The 27965-nt window shown below is 39.0% G+C and overlaps 1 protein-coding gene across 1 annotated transcript; it reads right to left on the bottom strand.

Moving 5' to 3' along the window:
• Positions 1–34: 34 nt before the first annotated feature.
• On the bottom strand, positions 35–27965 carry CDX4 (caudal type homeobox 4). Its single transcript, XM_058712712.1, is given in 6 exon segments — positions 35–207; positions 210–231; positions 1398–1543; positions 6844–7043; positions 7045–7314; positions 27856–27965. Coding segments are annotated over 6 exon segments (921 nt in total).

The following is a 27965-nucleotide window of genomic DNA, read 5'->3' as shown; positions in this document are numbered from 1 at the left end:
GATAGGGGACTTTCTATTTCTCTTTGCCTTTCTTTCATTCAGAGACTATGACCTGCTGTATCTCAATAGGTTGAAATCTACGAACAGCAGATGGAGTGGTGAAAAAAGTGTTAGGTAGTTCCCCAGGGCTGATGGAACCAGAGTCACATTGCACTGAGCCTCCACTGTTCTCAAACTGGGAGATTTTCTTTTTGATCACCTTTCTCTATGATTCTGAAACCAGATTTTCACCTGAAACACAAAATGCTTTGGATTTAATGGGGCAACATACTGAATGCAGTTTTCATAGTTGTTGCTGATATCGTACAGGGATTTTAGCATTTACAAAACCTTATTACATGTATCACTTCATTTCAGCCTCCCAATGACCTTGTAAAGTATAGCTATTTAACAGGTTAAAAAAAAAACTGAGATTGAGAGAAGGAAAGTATCTTGCAAGAGAGGAAACTGAGATCAAGTCCAGAGCTACTGATTCTAAATGCAGTGCTCTTTATATTATACCTCATCCACCACCTCTATTGCACAGACAGAAATGAATGATAGAATGGCAGATGCTGAGGTGTGGTGATAAAAAGGGAGGGATTTAAATAACAAAGGTGATTATGATCTGTCATTAAAAGTAACTTCCTAATAATAAAGTTAGTGAAACATAGAACTGGGTGAACAAGGGTGATGAAATACTATATTTATTTCTGTGATACCAATGTGCCTTCATACATAGTTGAAACACAAGCTGCTTGGGATAGGGAATACACTAATGGACTTTAAAATTCTAGCATTCTATGATTCCAGAATTACTTCTAGACTTAAGTGAAAAACCATCAGGTAGTTGTGTAATGTCAAAGTTCAGGTAAATGGAAACCATTGATCCTTGTCATGCTTTAATCTTCATTGAATGCCCACATATGCTAAAGGTGAGGCAAGCATAATGGAATTACACAGACCATAGAAAATTAAATTTTATACCATGAATAATAGAAACACTTGGTTCAGGTAGCAGCATTTGGTGTTCAGTTATTATCATAGTTTGATTGATATGAACCAGATAATTGCCATGATTGCCAATTCTTCACTTTATACATTGGTTGTGACTACTAGGGGGAATCAATCAAGGTTTTGACTTGACTACTTCTATGGGAATTTTAATCCTTCTCCCCCTCCTACATCCCAACCCTTTGCTTCCATATCTACATATTGTCCATCACATTTAATTATTAATAAACCCACTGATCGATGAGACTAAACGAGGAGGTCCAGTAAGATGAATGTGGGCTTTAGGAAAGCTTGGAAAATGTCTTGGTCTTCTATTTTGCTTCCACTCTTGCTTTTAGACTGCCCTAAAACCTCAGTCTATTGAAATGACCATATAAGACATGTTGGATATACTTCTGGTGTACCTGTCTTTCAGAAAGGCCCAGGTTGACTGCTAGTTCTGATTTTCTCCGAATGGTGATGTATCTATTGCAGTGGAATTTCTTCTCTAGCTCCAATCTCTGATGATCTGTGTAAACCACACGATACTTTTCTTTTGTCCTGGTTTTCCCTGTTATGGGAGAAAGCAATATATTTAATCATATTTTACTTCTTAGGAGATTGTTTTGGTTGAAGGATTCATAACTACTGTTGCCATCCTTATCTATTACTCTCAAATATGAAACAAGTACATTTTTTGAACCAAATATGTCATACGTCCACTTCTCCATTAAACTCTTTGTCATCTGTGGCTATATATATAAAACACACTTATCATGCCACCATTGACTTCCTGCTACACCAAAGCATTTTTTTTTAAAGCAAACACCTAACCCATGATCTTCATTCCCTTCCCACTCACATATGGGAATAGCATTGGCAGTAGTAACAAAATATATCATATATACACTTTCTTTTATATTTTATGCAGGTCCTTCATACCATTTCCTATTGAACCTCTAACCTACACTTTTGAATTATGCAGAGTGTGTCTTATCCCAATTTTACCAATAAGAAACCTGAGGCTCAGTGTAGGTAAGTGGTTCTGTGCTAGTAAGCTGAAGTGTGGGGACCCAAACATATACCTCTGACTCCCAGTCCAGTATGCTAAATATTATTCCTAGTTTAAACATGCTTGGAAGCATAAGAATCCCCAAGTGTGGCAAATTATTCTGTGATCCTGACATTATTAGTTACATACATTCTAGTTATGTATACATTATAGAGATAATTTTGTTTGGGTAGTAATTTAAAAAGAAAATATTTATTGTCTCTTAGATTCTGTGCTAGGATAGCCCTTATTACCTTCCAGAAAAAAATATTTTCTTTTCTGAAGTCTTAAATCAATTTTATTTCCAAGTGGCTAATGAATGGGGGAAGGAGGAGGTGTTGACTTAAGCAGAATAAAATGAGTATTCTAGTATTCTTTGAAAGGATATACAAACATTTGCTTTGTGTTACAGCATTTAACTAATTTCTCATGCCCTTCATCAAATAGAGTATTATTCCTGCTTTTATATTTTCCAAAGGTGATTAGGAAGCTTCCCTTTCTTTTCAGTTTTTCTAACTCCCTCCAGGATCTTCCCCCTTTTCTCTATGGCATTTGGCAAACTGCTTCTGATCTGCCCTGGTTGTTTTTGATGTGAGGTTTTGCGGAGCGATCTGTAGGACAAAGGTTTCTTTAAAGTGGCTCTCTAAACCTCGCTGAGGTGTTAAGATGCAGCACAGGCCTAACAAAGGAGGCTACATGGCAACGGATCCCATCCTGAACCCTCTTTGCATTCAGGAACACCAACCAGTTGGTTTGAAATTTACAAGCCCTAAACAAATGTCAGACACTCTTTCATCTCCAGGAAAGAAATAAAAACATTTGAATGTAGAAACAAATTCTAGATGAGAGATATGTTTTAGTATTAAACTTAATGGGCTGAATAACCCATGGACTAATGAACTAAACAAAACTTCTCCTCTTGAAAACTGGAAATGATGAGCCCTGGTCAATTAACCTACCTGAAAGGCCCAAAGTTTGAGCTGGTTTTCTGAATCCAAACAGAAACCCAGGAAACCAGGGGTCTGGCATTTGGTTTGTTACAAAGGCAGATGTATATTTGAGATCACAGTGAATACTTTGAGATTTAATTTATTTCCAGAACCTCATATCTTAGGATCAAAAAATGTTTTTAGAAGAGATGTTTCCTAAAAGCCATTCTAATCCCAAAGTAGCTGAGAATTTAAGTTATAACTTGAGGCAGAAGTTAAAATTCAACTTGTGTATGTCTGTGTTTTCTGTTCTTTGATAATCAGTAAATATAACCAGACTTCAAGAACTCTGAAATGTTGCAGTCCTCCCCTACCCCCATTGGCCATAAATTCCCCTCTTGCAGTTTCTTCTGAGGACAATAAAGTCAAGACCAGCCCTCTTTATTTGCCATGAAAATCCTCACCCTTTCTGGCAATATAACCCCTGAAGAAAGGAGGGATGAGGAAGAGCCCAGCTGCATATCAAAGCCATGTGAAGTGTTAAAAAGAATCTGTTGCCTCCATCTGACAGATAAGACCTCAAACGTCAAGAAGATGTAGCCCAGGGGAAATATTGACTGCACATTTTGCAAAGAGAAATGAATTCTTCTTGTGTCCCTCCTCCTGAACTCTCTTCTTTTCTTCTGTTTCATTGCCTCTGCCCCTTAAATGATGAAATTGGATTGAATGGGATTTGACCATCTTCTAGTAGATTCCATATTCCCATACCAAACCAAAGCAAAGATGATGAAAACCAGTTTCCTTCTTTCAGGAGTACAGTGCAATTGACCTCATAATAATGACTTTCCATCTATGCTCCTTTTAGGTAAAAAATGAATCCAGATTCATGTGTAAAAATTGTCCAATGAAATGGTCAAAACAAAAGAACACAATGATAAGCTTCAAGAATTATTAAGCAACTTATTTCCTGAAGTGTCTTAATTGAGTAAAACCTTTTAAGTACAACTTCCTCAGTGTTTTATCCAGTGGCTTAATCAGAATTATTCAAAGTCACTTCCTTCTCTCTATCTCACTCCTAACAAAAAAACCTTTCTCCAGTCCTGCTTAGGTTACTGCCTTGCCAAAACTCATCCAAGGCTATAACTGTGGGTAATAGAAAAGATGAAAAAAAGAATTCCTAGCTGTAATACACTGACAATGTTTAAAATATGAAAATACTTAACTTTTCACAGAACCTTTCTTTCTTTCCATATAATCTTTAAAATGAGATGTGTATTGAAACAAACCACTTAGGGAACAAAATAGAAGTAAAAAAATATCTTTCTTTTTAATCAAACCACCTAGGGGATAGTCATTTACTCTATGTAAGTACCCTTTCTGTCCTTAGAAATTTAAAGTAATAATAGTCATTATGAAATGTTTTCTGATTGTTCCCTAAATTGTGTATTTTTCTTTCTTTAAGTTAAGGCTATTTAAAATAGTCCTCAGTAATGGAAAGAGCTTTTATTTGATTATCTTAATCAGAGAGGGGTTACTTCCATTTTGTAGTTCATCTAATTGTCTTCTCAGCCATGAGACAAATGTTGTCCCATAGTACTACAGAGTGAAGTAGAAAATTTAGGAGGATCTGACTCATTCATTCATTTAACAAATATTTGTTTAACACTATGTACTAAGCATACAAATGGGTACATTTTGGTTCAGAGTGGTCCAGTGAGGTGATCAGCTTAATTTTTTTGTGGAGTTCAAAACCTGAGACCCATAGAAGGGCTTCAGTGGAGCCAGGAATCTCTCAAAATTATTCAAAAAATGACATGTGTGTGTATGTGTGTGCATGTGTGTGCAAGTATGCATGTACATTTTCCTGGGGAAAAGGTACATAGTTTTCATTATATTCTTAAATTGTAGCTAAATCTGCACCTTGGGCTACAAACATACAGGAAAATGACAATTTTAATTTAAAAAACATTAAAATGAAACAAAGGTTGAATACAATAAAGCTTCAACTACAAGATAACCTGCAGGAGTCAAAGGGGTTCCAAAATAATTCAATTTTAAATTTCTTATAGAGTTTGGAGAGAAAATCTTGTGAAGGTGGCATTGTATAGCCAAGTTTGAAGGTTTGATGACATGACAAACTAAGGAGTCCATTTCTAAACTTCTCCTGGCATTACCCAATAGGGAGACCTGAGCTTATGAAAGCAAATGTAAATGGAAGACTTTTAAGCACAGAAACCTGTCACATTTTCTCTCATAAACAAAAATTCAAGACTCAAGATAATTTCTTTTGTCCTTCTCCCTTCCACCAATTGTTCTCTCTTCCAAACATACTAAAGAGACTTTCCTTTTCTAAAGTACTTCAAAACATCATCTTGGACTGAGAGCAGCTACTTTTCGACTTTTGTGTTTTTCGCTGATCTTAGGTCTTAGTAAATGTATGTTAATTACAACCGTAAGATTAGATGTAATAACAGCCCCAAGAGTGTTCCACCCTAACCTCATTTTCTATTCTACTTAGCCAGCTGACTTGCCCATATTTTTAAAAATGCAGATTTACTTCCAAACACTTTAAAGCGAAATGTTTAGCTCTACTCTTAGTTTGGGATTGCTACCCTAGTAATGTCCCAATCAACCAGAACTGCCTCTTCCTAACTAAGATTCCTCCTAATGATAAAAGTTGATCCCTTCCCACTCTCTTGTTCTTGCTTTTTAAAGGGGAGAAAAAGTGCAGAACTTTGAACAAAAACATAATCATTATGGACAAATGCTACTAAAATTCATTTCCTCTCCAGAGGGATAAAAGTGATAGAGTAAAATTTTACCAATTTTCTCCAATGACAGGGAGCGACAGATTGGAATAATAAAAATATGATAAAAGAACAACTACAGCTGAAAACAGACATCTCTCCACCTCCCCTCATCCAGGATTAAAGCAGAGTACCCATTTCCCCTGCCCTGGGCTCCCAGCAGCCCCCATTGGCTTGCTGGTAGGAGAATGAGTCAGCATTAAGCTGGGATCTCTGGGCCTTCCTGCACTCCATCACAGACCTGCATCCAGCCTCTGTGTCTCCAGAAGCCTTTCTGGACAGTTATGAAGTCTTTAACTTCCTATTAGTGCTGGGGCTGATATTCGTTGTGTGCCCATGCATGTTAGAGTTGAGTAACTTATTATGTTCCAGCAGTGTGCTGTTGCCTTCTCACCTGACTCAACTCTTCTATTGGCAGAAAAGATGTTGGAAGAAAGTAATGGGTTTGAGTCCAGCTTGCCTCTGCCAAGTTGGGTGAAGGAAGCTGAAGTTTCCTTGAAAGCCAAGATGACAAAGCCACTTTGCAATGGGGGGCCTTCGTGGCTAAACTGGAAGGTCCATTGCCAACCAAGCACTGTGAAACCTAAGTTGAGCATCACCAGCTTTTGAGGGGAGTGGACCTGCCCAGATGGGGAAGGGTTTTCAATAGAAAGGGCAAGCAGCAGTGACAGCACTGGGATATCCTGGCTATCCCTTCCCTTCATTCACCCATTGTCTTTTCCCGTGTATCTCTCTTCCTATCTGGGCAACTACAAGATTGGATCCTGATCCTTGTGGCTCAACATGTCCATTGTCCACCCGTTTGCTTTCTTGACTCGTCAGGAAATGATGAAAAAAAAAACCAACAACAACAGCTCCTAGGGTCGGTTTGGTTCTAAGCGCTGCACTCTGAGGACTCTGAGCAGAGGCACATGCAAGGGGAGGTCACTAATGTGGGAGGGGACCCTGGGCACTTAGCCAGGAAGTACTCCTCAGCTACACTGTTCCTGGAGAGGCCTGAGAAGTAGGGTGCAGACAGGCCAAGAGAAGTAGAAGCTTCAAAGCGAAGAAAGGGAGTGTGAGGGCATCGGGATCGATTACTCACCAGTAACCTGCACAGTCTTGCGCATCCACGCATAAGGGCTGTGAAGGGTTCTGTTAGAAGAACTGGCATCCGCGGCGGCGTCGGTGTCTACGGGGAACAGTGACCCGCTGCCTGGGGCTGGCAGGCTGCCACTGCTGCTTCCCCCTCCCACAGGACTCAAGTTGTATTCTGGGGAGCCAAAAGCGGCAGGGCTCGAGTCTATAGGGCGAACCCCAGCCCCCCAGGAACGACCCGTGAGAATCCATGCTGGGCATATGGGGATACCCCATGAAATGCGCATAGGCAGGGACTGCTGTGAAGTTGGAGGCGAGCAGGAGACTCCCACCGCCCCCAGTGCTGCCAGTCCCGCCTCCCGCGGGGTTCCTGAGAGTGCCCAGGTACATGCCTGCTTCTTTTTCCAAAAGGCAGCTTCTGGGTATGAGGAAGGAGCTCCCTAAGCCATTCTGAAGTTCTTGTAAGGCCCCAATCCGACTTTGAGAAGCAGCAGGGAATCAATAGGTTACTCGGTAGCTATACTGCACGCTCTGCTGTGCCTCTCAGACTACTCCATCCCGCGTTTCCTACCCGTCAGGTTTCCAGGTGACTGGTAGCCCGGTATAGATAGGCCACTATAGCTAGGCTGACGTCAAGGGGCTTCGGGCTTTTACATATCATTTGCATTTAAATGAAGGGCCATTTCACTTTCACAGGGACTTGTTCACTGTAGCTCCCTCTACCGGAGCTCCCAGGCTTTTCGGTCTCATCTTTATCACATTTGTCCATCTGGTCCCCATAGCAGTAGTTTGCGCTTTTGGACACAAGAGTTCCTCCAAGGGTTTCTGACCAGCTCCCTCCAAAGTGAGATGAAAACAGGCAGAAGCAGGGCCAAGTCCTGCTCTGGGGCCTCCTCTTTCTGCGGAACTTCCCTCACTCAGCCCAGCCTAAATCTGTGGTATCCCTTCTTCCCACATTCTCCTGCAGGGGTATTCCATTGGAATTGGCCCAGGATACCATTGGAAAGAGCTTTCCCTTCTCATTGCTCCCTCCCCCAGGAGGAGGACTTTGTTTCTAAGAACAGAGATTCATTTCACAAGTATATATTTTGTGTCTTCTGAGTGCTAGGCACTGTTGTGGGCACTGGAAATACAGCAGTGAACAAGAGACAAACATTTTGCTCTGCATTACATTACAGTGGGTGACAGGCTGGATTAATTGAATGTTTTAAAGAAAGATGAAGAGAGTAGGTTATGAAACAAGGAAGGAAAGGGAGAAGAGGCATGTGGGAAGTGGGCTTTCTTCGTTTCATGTCAGTCCATTAGTCTCAGGTGTCTTTCCACCAGGTATGACTTATGCCTCAAAGCCAGTGCCCCAAGGACTCAAATTCCTGCAGTCTCAAATCCAGGGTAGCCACAGCTTCCAACTTCCTTTCACACTGGAAAATATTCCCTTTGTAAAGTTCCAATTATTGAAAAAGACATGGGTTTGCCAGTAGATGCCAACAAACACAAGATTTCAGTTCAAGAAACTGGATAACCTTTTGACCACAAAATCACTCTGTACCCCAGTGTTCTTTCCCATCTCTACCCCTGCCCTCCCCAAAACCTACCACAACCTGTGCTCCTACTCAGGGAATGTGTTCCTCTATAAAGTCCTCTATAAAGGGAATTTCAGGGATTTTTCCTGTATAAAATAGAGATCCTAAGTGTCTACACTACAAGGCAGGATTTGAGATAATATATTCAAATTGCTTAACTTAGTGCTCAGTAACAGTATGAGACCACTGTATTCATTAATTCACTCAACAAATATTTATTGAGTGCTAGGTGCTATTTTATGCATGGAAACATCAACAGTGAACAGATAAAGCCCCTGACCTTATTAAGCTTGTAGTCTAGTGAGGTGAGACACTAATAAGTAATTACATTTTATGGTATGTCAGATGGTAATAATCAGTGCTGTGAAGAAAAAGAAAGCAGGAAGGAGGATACAGAATGTTAGTGTGTGGGGGGGTGTTGCAATTTTAAATGTGGTGGTCTTGGAGAACCTCACCTCAAAATGACATTTAAGTAAAATATAGAAGAGGTACTGGTATGAACTATGAAGAGAGGATCCAGAGGGAACAAGTGAAAAGAGAATGTCTGTCTTCTATTGGAGAAACAGAAAACAAACAAACAAAACAAAAACAAAAACAAAAAAACCCCAACCAACCAAACAAACAAAAAACAACCCAAAAGCCAAAACGAAACAAAAAACCTGTGTACCTAACAAATAGATGGGGTCAGTTCAAAGGCTAAGGGGGAGTACGTTTTGCTCTACGTGAGGCAGGAAGACATTGTAGGGCTTTGAGCAGAGGAGTGACATAATTTGAGTTTTGAAAGAATCTCTAGCAGTTGGAATAAGAACAGACTGTAAGTGGGCTGATTAATTAAAAGGCTATTGCCATAATCCAGGTGAATGGCATTGGGGTTAGAGGAAAGTGGTTGGATTCTGAATATATTTTGTTTGTTTTTAATGTTTATTTGTTTATTTTGAGAGAGACAGAGAGAGCATGAGTGGGGGAGGGGCAGAGAGAGAGAGAGGGAGAGAGAGAATCCCAAGCAGGCTCTGCTGCTGTCAGCATGGAATCCGAGGCAGAGCTGGATCCCATGAACCGTGAGATCATGACCTGAGCTGAAATTGAGTTGATGCTCAACTGACTGAGCCACCCAGGCTCCTCAGATTCTGGATGTGTTTTAAAGCCTGCTTTGGAGAAAGAGAAGAAACAAAAGTAATTGGTCAGCAAAGACTAATTAAAGCCTGCAATTGGGGAGAAGGGACTAGAAGCCAGGGAAAGTAACATACTTATAAAGCACTTTTTACACATGATGTCATTTAATTTTCACAACAGCCCCATGAGTTATTTATTATTATTATTATTGTTATTGTTCCCATTTTAGACATGAAGAAACTAAGGCTCAGAGAGGTGACCTGATGATTTCAATGAACTACTGGTGTGTAGTATAGTTAGGTTCCCATCCTATACCACACTAACTGCAAAGTTTATGTTTTTAAATTGGAACTAGACTAAATATACAACCTCGGGGCTTAAGTTTGGGGCTTGGCTTCTATTTCCTTTTTCTGCTCAGGCTCCCAGGCCTGTCTTTCAATATTTTTCATATCATGTACCCAATTACCCTTGCATTATTCTCTTTCACCTATTCTATACTGAGGCAAACTGGTCCACCCTCATTTGAAAAACTGTATCAGAATGGAAGCACATGGAGTACGTTTAAAAGTTAGCTAACCAAATATTATCATTTTACCTATGAAAAAACTGAGGGCCTGACAAGAAAAGGTATTCTTTAAGGAAGTGAATGACAGAACTGAGATTCAAATTCAGGTCTGTTGCCTCCCACCTCAATACTCTTTCTACTAAAAAATGTCTTTACTTATGCAATTTCCTCTGTGTAGGCTATTTTTCTTTATAAAAAAATGTTCAAATTCTCCCTATTTTTCATGACTCTGTTCAAATGCTCCTTCTTCCCTAAAGCTTTATGTGATGATGCTCCTGCCAGAAGGCACTCTTCCAATGAAATCTTGTCATTTGCAATAGGATGGATGGAGCTAGAGAGTATTATGCTAAGTATTATGAAATAAGTCAAAGACAAATACCATATGATTTTACTCATATGTGGAATTTAAGAAATGATAAAAAACAAGCAAAGGGGACAAAAAGAGAGAGAGGCAAACCAAGAAACAAACTCTTAACTATAGAGCACAAATTGATGGTTATCAGAGGGGAGGTAGGGAAGGGGATAGGTTAAATAGGTGATCGGGATTAAGGAGTGCACTTGTTATGATGAACACCAGGTGTTGTACAGAAGGGTTGAATCATATATTGTACACCTGAAACTAATACTACACTGTGTGTTTACTAACTGAAAATTTTAAATAAAAACTTTAAAAAATAAAAAAAGAAAGCACTCTTCCTTTTGTCTGAATTCCATTATCAACTTCACTCCATTAACTAATACTATTCTTATCCACCTTAGAATTATTTGGGGTTCTATCTAAATCTTTGGAATTTGAACACCATGAAGAGGTATTAGGAAGCATGTTTGAGCCCAGCAGAGTGGAGTATCATGCACATGGTAGGGTCTTAGGAAATATTTGTGTGCTGAATCAATAAATGACCTTGAAACTATAGAATGGAACTCATCATTTTGACCCAGCTCCGGAGATATCTAGAAGAGAAGCCAGTAACAACATTGCCCAGTGTTTGGCAGAACTTGGCTTAAGGATTACTCCATTTTGTGATTTGTTTGTTTCTAGGAAGATGGGAGTGGATTGGGGAAGTAGGGAATGAAAGGGGAAGCAGACAGGCAGGGAGGTTCAGTCTAGTTTATTTGACTCGAGATTTTGATTTCTTTCTTTACCTGAGAGGTGGCCTCACTGAAGAAAACAGAGTGGCCAGCAGCAGGAGTCAAACTCCACAGTCTGAAGATCAGAGCTCAGGCCATGCAAGTGTTATTTAGTACTTCTAGGGAGTGATCTCTTAATTTTTCTGAGACTTAGAGAGGCATTGGTCAAATAGGCCTCTGTTAGACACTTCCCTTCCATTGCCCACCTCTGGACTGATCCCTACAGACCAAGTTAATTATAAGGCTTGAGGTAGATATGAATGTGAAATTGCTTTGTGAACAGTGAAGTACACTTGTGATGGACTATGGGTATCTGGGCAAACCTTTTCTTTAGTAGTCTTAATGTTTGGAAGGTTCTCATTGCCTGGTAAGTATTTTCTAAGCCTGTTCTGGCCTTTCAGAACTGCCAGAGTTGGCCAGGGCAACTCCCCTCCATCCCACCCTCCCCCACCTCCCTGGCCCAGATTTCAGCTGGTTTAGCCTCTACAGAGGACAAGGAGTCTGGACTATGGAGATTGGCTTCAGTCGTCCATCCTGGGGCCCTCATTGCTACTGGGAAGGAAATGAAGAATGCAGACTAAGACCCTCTTACTGACATGGTAATTGAGGCTGAGAGTAGGGCAAAGATTTACCCAAGGCGCACCCTAATGAATAATCTGCGGGACTTGGATTTAAATCCAACCATAACTAACAGAGGAACTCTACAAGTCACTCTACCTATCTTAGCCTCAGTTCCCAACAGGAAAAATAGGACGGACAATAGAAATTGCTTCATACAGATTTGGGAGAATTCAGTGCTCCAGTCATGTGCTCAACAAAAGGCCAATGTTATAATCCACAGAGTGGGTAGGACTTCCACAGGGCATGAAACTATTATGCCTCCTCTAGCTCACATCCATGCATGGAAGGCACTGAGACTGGGGAGAAGACCCAGAGCAATTTAACCATCTATGCCTGTTGTCTCTCCAGTCAAATTTTTCTCTCTGGGTTTTAGAAATTAGCTACCCCTGGGGGGTACCTGGGTGGCTCAATGGGTTACTTCTCCAACTCTTGGTTTTAGCTCAGGTCATGATCTCACGGTTCATGAGTCTGAGCCCCACATATGGCTCTGTGCTTATAGTGTGGAGCCTACTTGGGATTTTCTCTCTCTCCCTCTCTCTCTGCCCATCCCTGCTCATTCTCTCTCTCTCCCTCTCTCTCTCTCAAAATAAATAAACTTAAAAAAATAGCCTCCCTCCACTCACCCATCCCCATCTCTCTCCCTTAGTTCTTTGGAGCCTTAGTGATACCAATGTTGAGTCTTGGGCATTGTGTTCCTTCTATCCAGGTTTATCATTGTGATGGGCTTCTGTACTTCCAGGGCCACACACTCTGGAGAATAAGCACCACCACTCGGCTCCAGGCCTGTCCCAAAGTATCACAGTGAAGGTGGGACCAAGGTGTGTTTTGGAGAAAGATTAAGGTTCTTTCATGGGAACCTGAGTAGTTAGGGTTAGGCCAGGACTCTGTACCCACCCTGCCCTCAGGGCCAGGTTCTAGGTTAGGAGAACAAGAGGAATGAGGAAGGTCCAGGGCTTTGAGAAGGAGGCCAGAAGAAAACGTGGAGAAATAGGCTTCTTGGGCATCCAAGGGAATTTTTCACTCTGGCAGAGAGGTGTATACAAGGAAGCAAGTAGGGTCCAGTGCCACGATTCCAAACTTAGGAAGGATGGGTCAGGGAAGGCTTTTATAGATGAGAGAGGGAGGAGGAAGGCAGAGAGGCCAACCAAAAATGAGGAGACTGTAAACCCAACACTCTAGCATTAAAGGGAATTCAGACTAAGTCTGAGAGGATAGGCTAGGCTAATTTTCTGAAGGAAAAAGAGAAATAAAAGTCTTGGCTATCTACTTTGGGAAAGAGAACCAGAGACCCAGTTCACAGGTCACGTGCTCTAAGTCAGAACCAGTGATTTTTCCTTTATGGAGTGAACTTTCGTTAGGCTCACTACAATCAAAAGGGGTAGATGGAGGGCACCTGGGTGGCTGAGTCACTTAAGTGACCAACTTTGGCTCAGGTCATGATCTCATGGCTCATGTGTTCGAGCCCTGCATAGGGCTCTGTGCTGACAACTAAGAGCCTTGAGCTTGCTTTGGATTCTGTGTCTCCCTCTCTCTGCTCCTCCCCCACTTGCACTCTGTCAGTCTCTCTCAAAAATAAACATTAAAAAAAGGTGTAGATGGGATAGATCAGCCCTGTTTTACAGCAGGGCGGGAATGGAGGTAAGAATGGAGACTCAATGGGGTTTAGTAACTGGCCCAAGGTTAAATATCCAATAAGAAGCAGTCAGGAAATCATTATCTAGTCTGAGTACAAACTTCATGCAGGGCTTGGAGATCAGGACTCAGAGAATAATGGCCCAGTTGTTATTACTATATTTACTGAACACAGGATAAAAGGGAAAATTGGCATAAACATAATGGGAGAACAGGACATTAGTTCTGAAAACTAACATGCCCACTACGAGGGGCCAGGAAGTACTGAGGTGGGTGAACAAGTTGATGAAATATGGAGTGGCCTCTTTTAGAAGTCTAAATGGAAGCCAAACAGAGTCACATTAGTGACTGACATTTGATTTTATAATGAGAATTTTCACTCTAAAAGGTTTGCTTTTACTTTGATCTTGCTTTAGCCCATTTTCTTTGTTCTCTTCCACTTGAAATGCCTCTTACATCATTTTATCTTACTACTTTTTGCTTGTTTTCTCATTGGAAAATTTCTTCCTGCATTTTCATTCTCTCCTAAACACAAACTTCATTATTCTTCAAATAACTAATTATAACCAATTACATGTATATAATATATTACATGTATGTAATTGCTAAAATTTATATTTTAAGTTCACAGCAAAATTAGAAATAGACAGTTCTTGTATACCTCTGTCCCCCCACATACCTACAAACTTCACCACTATTGATGACCACTATTTCAGTGATACATTTGTTATAATCAATAAACCTATTTTGATGTATCATCATCACTTAATTCCATAGTTTATGTTAGGGTTCACTCTTAGTGGTGTACATTTTATGAGTTTTGACAAATGTATTATGACATGTATCCACCATTGTATTATCACAGAATACTTTTTTTTTTTTTTTTTTTTTTTTTTTTTTTTGGGACAGAGAGAGACAGAGCATGAACAGGGGAGGGGCAGAGAGAGAGGGAGACACAGAATCGGAAACAGGCTCCAGGCTCTGAGCCGTCAGCCCAGAGCCTGACGCGGGGCTCGAACTCACGGACCGCGAGATCGTGACCTGGCTGAAGTCGGACGCTTAACCGACTGCGCCACCCAGGCGCCCCTATCACAGAATGCTTTTATTGCCCTAAATATTTTCTGTGTACTGCCCATTTATCCCTTTCTGCCCCAAATCCCTGGAAACCACTGGTATTTTTTATTGTTTCCATACTTTTGCATTTTTAGAATGTCATATAATGGAATCATATAGTATGTAGACTTTTTGGATTTCCTTCTTTCAATTTAATATGCATTTAATATTCCTCAGTGTCTTCTCATGACTTGATAACTCATTTCTTTTTAGCACTGAAAAATATTTCATTGTCTAGATGTACCATGGTTTATTCACCTACGGAAGGACATCTTGGTTGCTTCCAATTTTTGACAATTGTGAATAAAGCTGCTATAAACATCTGTCTGCAGGTTTTGTATGGAAAGAAGTTTTCAATTCATTTGGGTAAATACTTAGGAATGTGACTGCTGAATCATATAAGGGTATATTTAATTTTAAAAGAAATTGCCAAACTGTCTTCTAAAGTGGCTGTACAATTTTGTATTCCCACTAGCAATGAATGAGAATTCCTGTTGCTATACATCTTTACCAGCATTTTGTGTCAGTGTTTTGAACTTTGGCCAAACTAATAGGTATGTAGTACTAACTACGTACATTGATTTAATTTGCAATTTCTTAATGACAAATGATGTTGAACATATTTTTATATGCTTACTTGCCAACTGAATATCTCCTTTTCTTAAATTTTTACTTAAATTCCAGTTAGTTAACCTACAGTGTGATATTAGTTTCAGGTGTACAATATAGTGATTCCACACTTCCATACATCACCGAGTGCTCATCACAAGTGCACCCTTTAATCCCTATCATCTATTTAACACATCCCTCCACCTACCTCCCCACCTCCGCCCCCATAATCATTAGTTTGTTCTCTATAGTTAAGAACGTGTTTCTTGGGGCGCTTCAGTGACTCAGTCAGTTAAGCGTCTGACTCTTGATCCTGGCTCAGGTCATGATCTCCCGCTTTGTGGGATTGAGCCCTGCGTTGTCGTGTTCTGCATGGACAGTGTGGAGCCTGCCTGGTATTCTCTCTCTCCCTCTCTTTCTGCCCCTCCCCCACTTGTGCTCTGTCTCTCTCAAAATAAATAAATAAACTTAAAGAATCTGTTTCTTTGTTTGGCTCTCTCTTTTTCTGTCTCTTTTTTCCCCTTTGCTTATTTGTTTTATTTCTTAAATTACACATATGAGTGAAATCATGTGGTATTTGTCCTTCTATGACTTATTTTGTTTAGCATAATACTCTCTAGCTTCATCCATGTCATTGCAAATGGCAATATTTCATTGTTTTTTATGGCTGTGTAATCTGAATATCTTCTTTGTTGAAATGTCTGTTTAAATCTTTTGCCCATTTAATAAATCTTACTGCTCATTTTCCTATTGTTGAATTCTTTGTACATTTTGGGTAAAAGTCCTTTATAAGACCTGTCTTTTGCAAATATTTTCTCCCAGATGTGGCTTGTCTCCTCATTCTCTTGACATAGTCTTTCACGAAGCATAAGTTTTTCTTTCATAGATTATGCCTTTGGTGTAATATCCAGAAGGTCCTATTTATACCTAAGGTCATATAGGTTACCTTCTATGTTATCTTCTAGGAATTTTAGAGTTTTGCATTTTAAATTTAGGTTTATGGCCCATTTTGAGCCAATTTTTGTGAAGATTTTAAGGTCTATTTCATTTTTTTTTTTTTGGCATGTGGATGTCCAGTTGTTCTAGCACCACTTTTTGAAAAGACTATACAAGCATAACTTATTTTATTGAAGTTAGGTTTATTGCACTTCACAGATACTGTGTGCTTTTTTGCAGATTGAAGGTTTGTGGCTACACTAGTCAAGCAAGTCTATTAGTGCCATTTTTCCAACAGCGTTTGCTCCTCCCTTCATGTCTCTGTGTTATATTTTGGTAATTCTCACAATATTTCAATTATTTATTATTATTATTAATGTTATATTTGTTCTTGTGATCTGTGAACCTTGGTTATGACTTGCTGAATGCTCAGCTGATGATTAGCATTTTTTAGTAATAAAGTATTTTTAAAGTATGTAGATTGTTTTTTTAGACATAATGCTATTGCACACTTAATAAACTACAGTATAGTGTAAACCTAACCTTTATATGTATGGGGAAACCAAAAAATTCATTTGACTCACTTTATTGTGATATTCATCTTATTGCAGTGGTATGGAACTGAATCTGCTATATCTCCAAAGTATGCCTGTATTGCTTTTCCTCCTCTATCAAAGATCAGTTGATTATATTTATGTGGGTCTACTTCTGGGCTCTCTATTCTGTTCCATTAAGCTATTTTTCTATTCTTTTAGTAAGACCACACTGTCCTGATTTATATAGCTTTATAATAAGCTTTGAAGTCCAGTAGTGTCAGTCCTCTAATTTTGTTCATCTTCTTCAATATAGTGTTGGTTATTCAGGGTCTAAACTTTATATAAACTTTAAATCAGTTTGTTAATATCCACAAGATAACTTGCTGGGATTTTGACTGGGATTGCGTTAAATCATATATAGATCAAGTTAAGAAGTGACTTGGCAATACTGAGTCTTCCTGTACATGAATATGGAATATATCTCCATTTATTTAGTTTTTTGATATCCTTCATCAGAGTTCTGTAGTTCTCATAGAGATATTGTATTATTTCAGATTTAGACCTCAGTATTTAAATTGCTTGGATTATAATGTAAATGGTAATGCATTTTTAAATTTCAAATTCCACTTATTTACTGCTGACATATACAACAGTGATTTACTTTTGTATATTTATCTTGTAACCTGCAATATTTCTACAATTGCTTATTAGCTCCATGAGTTTTTAAAATTATAATTCTTTCAGATTTTCTACATAGAAGATTACTTCATCTGCAAAAAATCTCCTATTTCTTTGCTCCCAACTTGTATACCTTTTATTTCCTTTTCATGTCTTACTGTATTAGCTAAGATTTATGGTACTATGTTGAAAACCAGTGGTGAAAAGGGATATCCATATCTTGTTCTTGATTTTAGTTGGGAAGCTCCTAGATTCTCACCATTATGATGTCAGTTGTAGGTTTTTGTAGATTTTTTTGGGATCAATTTGAAGATGTTTCCCTCCGTTCCTAGTTTGCTGAGAGTTTTTGTCATGGATTGGTGGTAGATTTTGTCAAATTCCTTTTTTTACATATATTGACATAATCATGTGATTTTCCTCCTTTAGCCTGTTGATGTAATGAATTACAATAATTGATTTTCTAATAGTGAATCAGCCTTGCATACGTGGAATAAATCCCACTCAGTCATGGTTTATAACTCTTTTTATATACAGTATAAATACAGTACAAATAATGTATAAATATATACAGTATGGTATATAATTTCTTTTATATACAGTTATATTCAATTTGCTAATATTTAGTTGAAGATCTTTGCATCTATGTTCATGAGAGATATTGGTCTGTAGTTGTTTGTAATGTCTTTGGTGTTGATTTTTGGGTAATGTTGGCTTCATAGAATGAATTAGGAAGTATTTTCTCTGCCTTTATCTTCTGAAAGAAATGGAAGAGAATGGGTATAGTTTCTTCCTTAAATGTTTGGTAGAATTAATCAGTGAACATATCTGGGCTTTTTGTTTTGAAATATTATTAATTATTGATTTAACCTATTTAATAGAAATAGGCCTATTTAGATTGTCTATTTCTTCCTGGGTGAGTTTTGGCAGATTGTAACTTTCAAGGAATTGGGCCATTTATTCTTTATCAAATATGTGGGCACTGAGTTGTTCTTAATATTTCTTTGTTATCCTTTAATGTCCATGGGATCTATAGTTATATCCTTTCTTTCATTTTTGATATTAGGAACTTGTTTTTCTCTCTTTATTCTTTAGTTAACCTAGCTAGAAGCTTATTGATTTTATTGATCTTTTCAAAGAACCAGCTCTTCCTTTCATTGATTTGCTTTATTGTTTTCCTATTTTCAATTTCCTTCATTTCTGCTCTGATTTTTATCGTTTATTTTTCTGCCTCTTTTGTTTTTATTAACTTTATTGAAGAATAATTGACAAATATAATTGCCTATATTTAAAGTACACAATGTGATGATTTGCTATACATATACATTATAGAATGATTACCAAGTTCAAGATAAGCACATATCACTTCACATAGTTAACATAGTTAACTTTCTTTTGTGTGTGGTGAGAATGCTTAAGATATACTCTCAGCAACTTTTAAGTATACAACATTGTATTAACAATGGTCACAATGCTGTACATTAGATCCTCAGAACTTTTTCTTCCTACGACTGAAGATGTGTGACCTTTGACCTACCTTACCTCACTTTTCCTTTGTCCCAACCCCTGCCAACCACCATTCTTTTCTCTGTTTCTATGAAAACAATTTGTTTTTGATTCTAGGCATAAGTGATACCATACACCATTAGTCTTTCTCTGTTTGGTTTATTTCATATAGCATAACACCCATGAGATTCATCCATGTTTTCACAAATAGGATTTTCTGCTTTTTTATGGCTGAATGATATTCTGTCATATGTACTTATTCCGCTTATTTTTTTTATCCATTTATTCATCAAGGAACAATTGTATCCCTGTCTTGGCCTTTGGAAATAATGCTACAATGAACATGGGAATGCAGATATCTTTCAAAATAGTGATTTCATTTCCTTTGTATATAAACCCAAATGCAGAATTGCTGGATCATATGGTAGTTTTCATTTTAATTTTTTGAGGACCCACCATACTATTCTACATAATGAATGTACCGATTCACATTCCCACCAACAGTGCACGAGGTTTCCCTCTTCTCCACATCCTCACCAACACTTATCTCTTGTCTTTTTGATAATAGCCATCCAGACAGGTGTGAGGTATTATCTCATTGTGTATTTGATTTGCATTTCCTTGATGATTAGTGATATTGAGCACCATATTCATGTACCTGTTGACCATTTGTATGTCTTCTTTGAGACAATGTCTCTTAAGTTCCTCTGCCATTATTAAATCACATTTTTTTTTCTTATTGGGTTGTATGAGTTTTAATATACTTTTGATAAAACCTCTTATATCTGTTTACAATATTTTCTTCCATTCTGTAGGTTGCATTTTTATCTTGGTGATTTTTTCTTTTGCTGTACTGAAGCTTTTGATTTTGATGTAGTCCCAGTGGATTTTTCCTTTGGTTCTCTGTGCTTTTGCTGTCATATTCAATAAATCATTGTCAACTTAATGTCAAGAATATTTTTTCTTTTTGTATTAATGGGTATTTATACAAAAAATACAAAAACACTACTTCAAAGGGATACTTGCTACTCTATGTTCATTGCAGTATTATTTACAATAGCCAAACTATGGAAGCAACCCAAGTGTCCATTGATAAATGAGTTGATAAAGAAGATGTGGTATATTTATACAATGGAATATTATGCAGTCATTAAAAAGAATGAAATCTTGCCATTCTCAACAGTATGGATAGAGCTAGAGAGTATAATGCTAAGTGAGTTAAGTCAAAGAGAAAAAGACAAATAACATATGATCTCACTCATATGTGAAATTTATTTTTATTTTATTTTATGTTATTTTATTTTATTTTTTTCTTCAATATATGAAATTTATTGTCAAATTGGTTTCCATACAACACCCAGTGATAATCCCAAAATGTGCCCTCCTCAATACCCATCACCCACCCCCCATCAACCCTCAGTTTGTTCTCAGTTTTTAAGAGTCTCTTATGCTTTGGCTCTCTTCCACTCTAACCTCTTTTTTTTTTTTTCTTCCCCTCCCCATGGGTTTCTGTTAAATTTCTCAGGATCCACATAAGAGTGAAAACATATGGTATCTATCTTTTTCTGTATGGCTTATTTCACTTAACATCACACTCTCCAGTTCCATCCATGTTGCTACAAAGGGCCATATTTCATTCTTTCTCATTGCCACGTAGTACTCCATTGTGTATATAAGCCACAATTTCTTTATCCATTTGTCAGTTGATGGGCATTTAGGCTCTTTCCATAATTTGGCTACTGTTGAGAGTGCTGCTAGAAACATTGGGGTACAAGTGCCCCTATGCATCAGTACTCCTGTATCCCTTGGGTAAATTCCTAGCAGTGCTATGCTGGGTCATAGGGTAGGTCTATTTTTAATTTTCTGAGGAACCTCCACACTGTTTTCCAGAGTGGCTGCACCAATTTGCATTCCCACCAAAAGTGCAAGAGGGTTCCCGTTTCTGTACATCCTCTCTAGCATCTATAGTCTCCTGATTTGTTCATTTTGGCCACTCTGACTGGCGTGAGGTGATATCTGAGTGTGGTTTTGATTTGTATTTCCCGGATGAGGAGTGACGTTGAGCATATTTTCATGTGCCTGTTGGCCATCCGGATGTCTTCTTTAGAGAAGTGTCTATTCATGTTTTCTGCCCATTTCTTCACTGAGTTGTTTTTCGGGTGTGGAGTTGATAAGCTCTTTATAGACTTTGGATACTAGCCCTTGTCCGATATGTCATTTGCAAATATTTTTTCCCATTCCATTGGTTGCCTTTTAGTTTTGTTGATTGTTTCCTTTGCTGTGCAGAAGCTTTTTATCTTCATAAGGTCCCAGTAGTTCATTTTTGGCTTTAATTCCCTTGCCTTTGGGGATGTGTCAAGTAAGAGATTGCTACTGCTGAGGTCAGAGAGGTCTTTTCCTGCTTTCTCCTCTGGGGTTTTGATGGTTTCCTGTCTCACATTCAGGTCCTTTATCCATTTTGAGTTTATTTTTGTGAATGGTGTGAGAAAGTGGTCTAGTTTCAACCTTTTGCATGTTGCTGTCCAGTTCTCCCAGCACCATTTGTTAAAGAGACTGTCTTTTTTCCATTGGATGTTCTTTCCTGCTTTGTCAAAGATGAGTTGGCCATACGTTTGTGGGTCTAGTTCTGGGGTTTCTGTTCTATTCCATTGGTCTATGTGTCTGTTTTTGTGCCAATACCATGCTGTCTTGATGATGACAGCTTTGTAGTAGGGGCTAAAGTCTGGGATTGTGATGCCTCCTGCTTTGGTCTTCTTCTTCAAAATTACTTTGGCTATTTGGGCCCTTTTGTGGTTCCATAAGAATTTTAGGATTGCTTGTTCTAGTTTTGAGAAGAATGCTGGTGCAATTTTCCTTGGGATTGCATTGAATGTGTAGATAGCTTTGGGTAGTATTGACATTTTGACAATATTTTTTCTTCCGATCCATGAGCAGGGAATGTCTTTCCATTTCTTTATATCTTCTTCAATTACCTGCATAGACTTTCTATAGTTTTCAGCATACAGATCTTTTACATCTTTGGTTAGATTTATTCCTCGGTATTTTATGCTTCTTGGTGTAATTGTGAATGGGATCAGTTTCTTTATTAGTTTTTCTGTTGCTTAATTATTAGTGTATAAGAATGCAACTGATTTCTGGACATTGATTTTGTATCCTGCAACTTTGCTGAATTCATGTATCAGTTCTAGCAGAGTTCTGGTGGAGTCTGTTGAGTTTTCCATGTATAGTATCATGTCATCTGCAAAAAGTGAAAGCTTGACTTCATCTTTGCCAATTTTGATGCCTTTGATTTCCTTTTGTTGTGTGACTGCTGATGCTAGAACTTCCAACACTATGTTCAACAACAGCAGTGAGAGTGGGCATCCCTGTAGTGTTCCTGATCTCAGGGAAAAAGTTCTCAGTTTTTCCCCATTGAGGATGATGTTAGCTGTGGGCTTTTCATAAATAGCTTTTATGATCTTTAAGTATGTTCCTTCTATTCCAACTTTCTCAAGGGTTTTTATTAAGAAAGGGTCCTGGATTTTGTCAAAGGCCTTTTCTGCATTGATTGACAGGATCATATGGTTCTTCTCTTTTCTTTTATTAATGTGATGTATCACGTTGATTGAATTGTGAATGTTGAACCAGCCCTGCATCCCAGGAATGAATCCCACTTGATCATGGTGAATAATTCTTCTTATATGCTGCTGAATTCAATTTGCTAGTATCTTATTGAAAATTTTTGCATCCATATTCATCAGGGATATTGGCCTGTAGTTCTCTTTTTTTTTTACTGGGTTTCTGTCTGGTTTAGGAATCAAAGGAATAATGGCTTCATAGAATGAGTCTGGAAGTTTTCCTTCCCTTTCTATTTCTTGGAATAGCTTGAGAAGGATAGGTATTATCTCTGCTTTAAACGTCTGGTAGAACTCCCCTGGGAAGCCATCTGGTCCTGGACTCTTATTTGTTGGGAGATTTTTGATAACCGATTCAATTTCTTCGCTGGTTATGGGTCTGTTCAAGCTTTCTATTTCCTTCTGATTGAGTTTTGGAAGAGTGTGGGTGTTTAGGAATTTGTCCATTTCTTCCATGTTGTCCAATTTGTTGGCATATAATTTTTCATAGTATTCCCTGATAATTGTTTGTATCTCTGAGGGATTGGTTGTAATAATTCCATTTTCCTTCATGATTTTATCTATTTGGGTCATCTCCCTTTTCTTTTTGAGAAGCCTGGCTAGAGGTTTGTCAATTTTGTTTATTTTTTCAAAAAACCAACTCTTGATTTCGTTGATCTGCTCTACAGTTTTTTTAGATTCTATATTGTTTATTTCTTCTCTGATCTTTATTATTTCTCTTCTTCTGCTGGGTTTCGGCTGCCTTTGCTGTTCTGCTTCTATTTCCTTTAGGTGTGCTGTTAGATTTTGTATTTGGGATTTTTCTTGTTTCTTGAGATAGGCCTGGATTGCAATGTATTTTCCTCTCAGGACTGCCTTCACTGCGTCCCAAAGCGTTTGGATTGTTGTATTTTCATTTTTGTTTGTTTCCATATATGTTTTAATTTCTTCTCTAATTGCCTGGTTGACCCATTCATTCTTTAGTAGGGTGTTCTTTAACCTCCATGCTTTTGGAAGTTTTCCAGACTTTTTCCTGTGGTTGATTTTAAGCTTCATAGCATTGTGTTCTGAAAGTATGCATGGTATGATTTCAATTCTTGTATACTTATGAAGGGTTGTTTTGTGACCCAGTATATGATCTGTCTTGGAGAATGTTCCATGTGCACTCGAGAAGAAAGTATATTCTGTTGTTTTGGGATGCAGAGTTCTAAATATATCTGTCAAGTCCATCTGATCCAATGTATCATTCAGGGCCCTTGTTTCTTTATTGACCGTGTGTCTAGACGATCTATCCATTTCTGTAAGTGGAGTGTTAAAGTCCCCTGCAATTACCACATTCTTATCAATAAGGTTGCTTATGTTTGTGAGTAATTGTTTTATATATTTGGGGGCTCCCTTATTCGGCGCATAGACATTTATAATTGTTAGCTCTTCCTGATGGATAGACCCTATAATTATTATATAATGCTCTTCTTCATCTCTTGTTCCAGCCTTTAATTTAAAGTCTAGTTTGTCTGATGTAAGTATGGCTACGCCAGCTTTCTTTTGACTTCCAGTAGCATGATAAATAGTTTTCCATCCCCTCACTCTCAATCTAAAGGTGTCCTCAGGTCTAAAATGAGTCTCTTGCAGACAGAAAATAGATGGGTCTTGTTTTTTTATCTATTCTGATACCCTATGTCTTTTGGTTGGCGCATTTAGTCCATTTACATTCAGTGTTATGGTAGAAAGATTTGGGTTTAGAGTCATTGTGATGTCTGTATGTTTTATGCTTATAGCAATATCTCTGGTACTTTGTCTCACAGGATCCCCCTTAGGATCTCTTGTAGGGCTGGTTTAGTGGTGACAAATTCCTTCAGTGTTTCTTTGTTTGGGATGACCTTTATCTCTCCTTCTATTCTTAATGACAGACTTGCTGGATAAAGGATTCTCGGCTCCATATTTTTTCTGTTCATCACATTGAAGATCTCCTGCCAATCATTTCTGGCCTGCCAAGTTTCAGAAGAGAGATCCATCACGAGTCTTATAGGTCTCCCTTATATTTTAGGGCACGTTTATCCTTTGCTGCTTTCAGAATTTTCTCTTTATCCTTCTATTTTGCCAGTTTCACTATGATATGTCGTGCAGAAGATCGATTCAAGTTACATCTGAAAGGGGTTCTCTGTGCCTCTTGGATTTCAATCCCTTTTTCCTTCCCCAGTTCAGGGAAGTTCTCAGCTATTACTTCTTCAAGTACACCTTCAGCACCTTTCCCTCTCTCTTCCTCCTCTGGAATACCAATTATGCATATATTATTTCTTTTTAGTGCATCACTTAGTTCTCTAATTTTCCCCTCATACTCCTGGATTTTTTTTTATCTCTCTTTTTCTCAGTTTCTTCGTTTTCCATAATTTTATCTTCTAGTTCACCTATTCTCTCCTCTGCCTCTTCTATCCGAGCCGTGGTCATTTCCATTTTATTTTGCATCTCATTGATAGCATTTTTCAGCTCCTCCTGACTATTCCTTAGTCCCTTGATCTCTGTAACAATAGATTCTCTGCTGTCCTCTATACTGTTTTCAAGCCCAGCGATTAATTTTATGACTATTATTCTAAATTCACTTTCTTTTATATTATTTAAATCCTTTTTGATCAGTTCATTAGCTGTTGTTATTTCCTGGAGATTCTTTTGAGGGGAATTCTTCCGTTTGGTCATTTTGGATAGTCCCTGGAGTGGTGAGGACCTGTAGGGCACTTCCCCTGTGCTGTGTTATATAACTCGAGTTGGTGGGCAGGGCCTCAGTCAGACCTGATATCTGCCACCTGCCCACCGCTGGGGCCACAGTCAGACTGGTGTGTGCCTTCTCTTCCCCTCACCTAGGGGTGGGATTCACTGTGGGGTGGTTTGGCCCATCTGGGGTACTTGCACACTGCCAGGCTTGTGGTGCTGGGGATCTGGCATATTAGCTGGGGTGGATCGGCAAGGTGCACATGGGCGGGAGGGGCAAGCTCATCTCGCTTCTCCTTTGGTGATCCACTTCAGGAGGGGCCCTGTGGCACCGCGAGGGAGTCAGACCTGCTGCCGGAGGGGTGGCTCCACAGAAGCACAGCATCGGGTGTTTGCATGGTGCAAGCAAGTTTCCTGGCAGGAAGTGGTTCCCTTTTGGATTTTGGCTGGGGGATGGGCAAGGGAGATGGCGCTCGCGAGCGCCTTTGTTCCCTGCCAGGCTGAGCTCTATCATCCAGGGCTCAACAACTCTCTCTCCCGTTGTCCTCCAGCCCTCCCGTTCTCCTAGCAGAGCTGTTAGTTTATCACCTTCCAGATGTCAAGTCCCGCTTGCTGTCGGAATACACTCCGTCTGGCCCCTCCACTTTTGCAAGCCAGACTCGGGGGCTCTGCTTGGCTGGCGGGCCGCCCCTACGCCCTGGCTCCCTCCTACCAGTCATGGAGTGCACACGGCCTCTCCGCCCTTCTTACCTTCTTCCGTGGGCCTCTTGTCTGCGCTTGGCTCTGGAGACTCCGTTCTGTTAGTCTTCTGGTGGTTTTCTGGGTTATTTAGGCAGGTGTAGGTGGAATCTAAGTGATCAGCAGGACGCGGTGAGCCCAGAGTCCTCCTACGCTGCCATCTTCCCAAGACTTCCCTCATATGTGAAATTTAAATAACAAAACAAATGAGTGAAAAAAATAACAAATGAGTGAAAAAAAAGAGAGAAATCAAGAAAAAAAGCTCTTAACTATTGAGAACCAACTGATGGTTACCAGAAGGGAGTTGGGTGGGGGCATGAGGGAAAATTAGGGAAGAAGATTAAAGAATACACTTATCATGGTGAAAAAAATGGAAAAAAAATTGTTTACTTGACATTTTCTAGGAGTTTTATGGTTTCAGGTCTTAAAACCTTTAATCCATTTTGAGTTAATTTTTGTGAGTGATGTAAGATGGGGCCAATTTCATTCTTTTGCATGTGAATATCCAGTTTTCCCAGCACCATTTATTGGAAAGATTACCCTTTCTCCAGGAGTACTATGGGCCTCCTTGTCAAATATGTTGATTGTATATGCATGGGTTTGTTTGTGGTTTCCCAACTTTGCTCTGTTGATCTCTGTAACTATTTTTATGTTGGTACTATACAGTTTTGATTACTGTTGCTTTATAATATAATTTTAATTCAGGAAGTGTGATGCCTCCAGCTTTGTGCTTTGGCTATTTGAGGTCTTTTTTGGTTCCATACAAATTTTAACTTTGGTTTTGTTTTTCATTCTGTGAAAACTTCCATTGGGATTTAGATATGGATTGTGTTGAATGTATAGATGGTGTTGAATAGTACAGACATTGTAACAATATTAATTTTGTTCTATGAACACAGATTATTTTTCTATTTCTTTGCATCTTCAATTTCTTTTATCAATATGATAAAGGTTTCATTGCACAGATCATTCACTGCCTTGGATAAATTTACTCCTAAATATTTTACTGTTTTTGATGCTATTCTGAATGGGATTTTTTTTTCCTTATTCATTTTCCAGATAGTATGCTTTTAGCATATAGAAGAATGCTTGCTTTTTTAATGTTAATTTTGTGTCTTACAACTTTACCAAATTCAGTTATTAGTTTTAACAGATTTTTTGACTTATTTATGATATTCAATTAAGTATACACACAAACACACTATATGCAAGCAAGAAATTTTACTTCCTTCAATGTGATTAGGATTCCTTTAAAAAAATTTTTATTTGGTTTGGGGAGAGGCCAAGATGGCAGAGTAGCATGGAATATTTTTTTAGCCTCTCTCGTCCCTGAAAGACAGGTAGATCAACACCAAACCATCTTGTACACCTAGAAAACACAATAATCCGTACAGCTTGAACCAGAGAACTCAGCGGTATACTCAGCAGGTATACCGCACAGAGAGGTGAACTGGGGGAGAGAGAAGCCATGGAGAGTAGGGAGCTGTTTTTGCTTGTGGAGAAAGGATGAAGACAGTGGGGACAGTACAGGAAAAACACTCCCCCTGAAAGCAGCTGGAGAGAAAGATAAAGAGTGGACAGAGCAAAAAAGGGAGAAAAGGGAAAGGGACTGCAAGGGACTGAAACACAAAAAGGGAGAAAGGAGAAAAGAGAAAGGAGAGGGTTTAAATTCCATTAAGATGCTATGAACAGGGGAGTGTAGAGTCTGAAACTCTGCAGCTCTTTACCTGGCAGAGCTCTGGTGGGAAAGTTAAATCCCCGGGAACAGTGAGGTCCGAGGTGTCGTCAGGCCACCAAAAGAGGGAGTTTCCCTGCTGGGAGGACATTTGGTAGAGGCTGTGTGGCCTCCCCACAGACAAAGGTCCCAGTGGACCCCAAAGAACAGTCACATTTGCTGATGTTGGAACAAGGAGCCTGGTGTCCAATGGATATTGTGATTTACCATAATCCCTGAAACGCTGCTGTTACATGTTCGCTTGAACTTTTTCTGGGGTGGGTTGGCACGCAGCTGCAGACTCTGGGATCTGCAGCAGCACGGTGGTGCGAATGTACCAAGGGGCAGGCAGGCACCTGGACAT

The sequence above is a fragment of the Neofelis nebulosa genome, chromosome X (genome assembly GCF_028018385.1).
Source record: "Neofelis nebulosa isolate mNeoNeb1 chromosome X, mNeoNeb1.pri, whole genome shotgun sequence".
Classification (NCBI taxonomy): domain Eukaryota; kingdom Metazoa; phylum Chordata; class Mammalia; order Carnivora; family Felidae; genus Neofelis; species Neofelis nebulosa.
The sequence above is the reverse complement of the archived record's forward strand: the minus strand, read 5'-3'. Positions and strand labels throughout refer to the sequence as shown.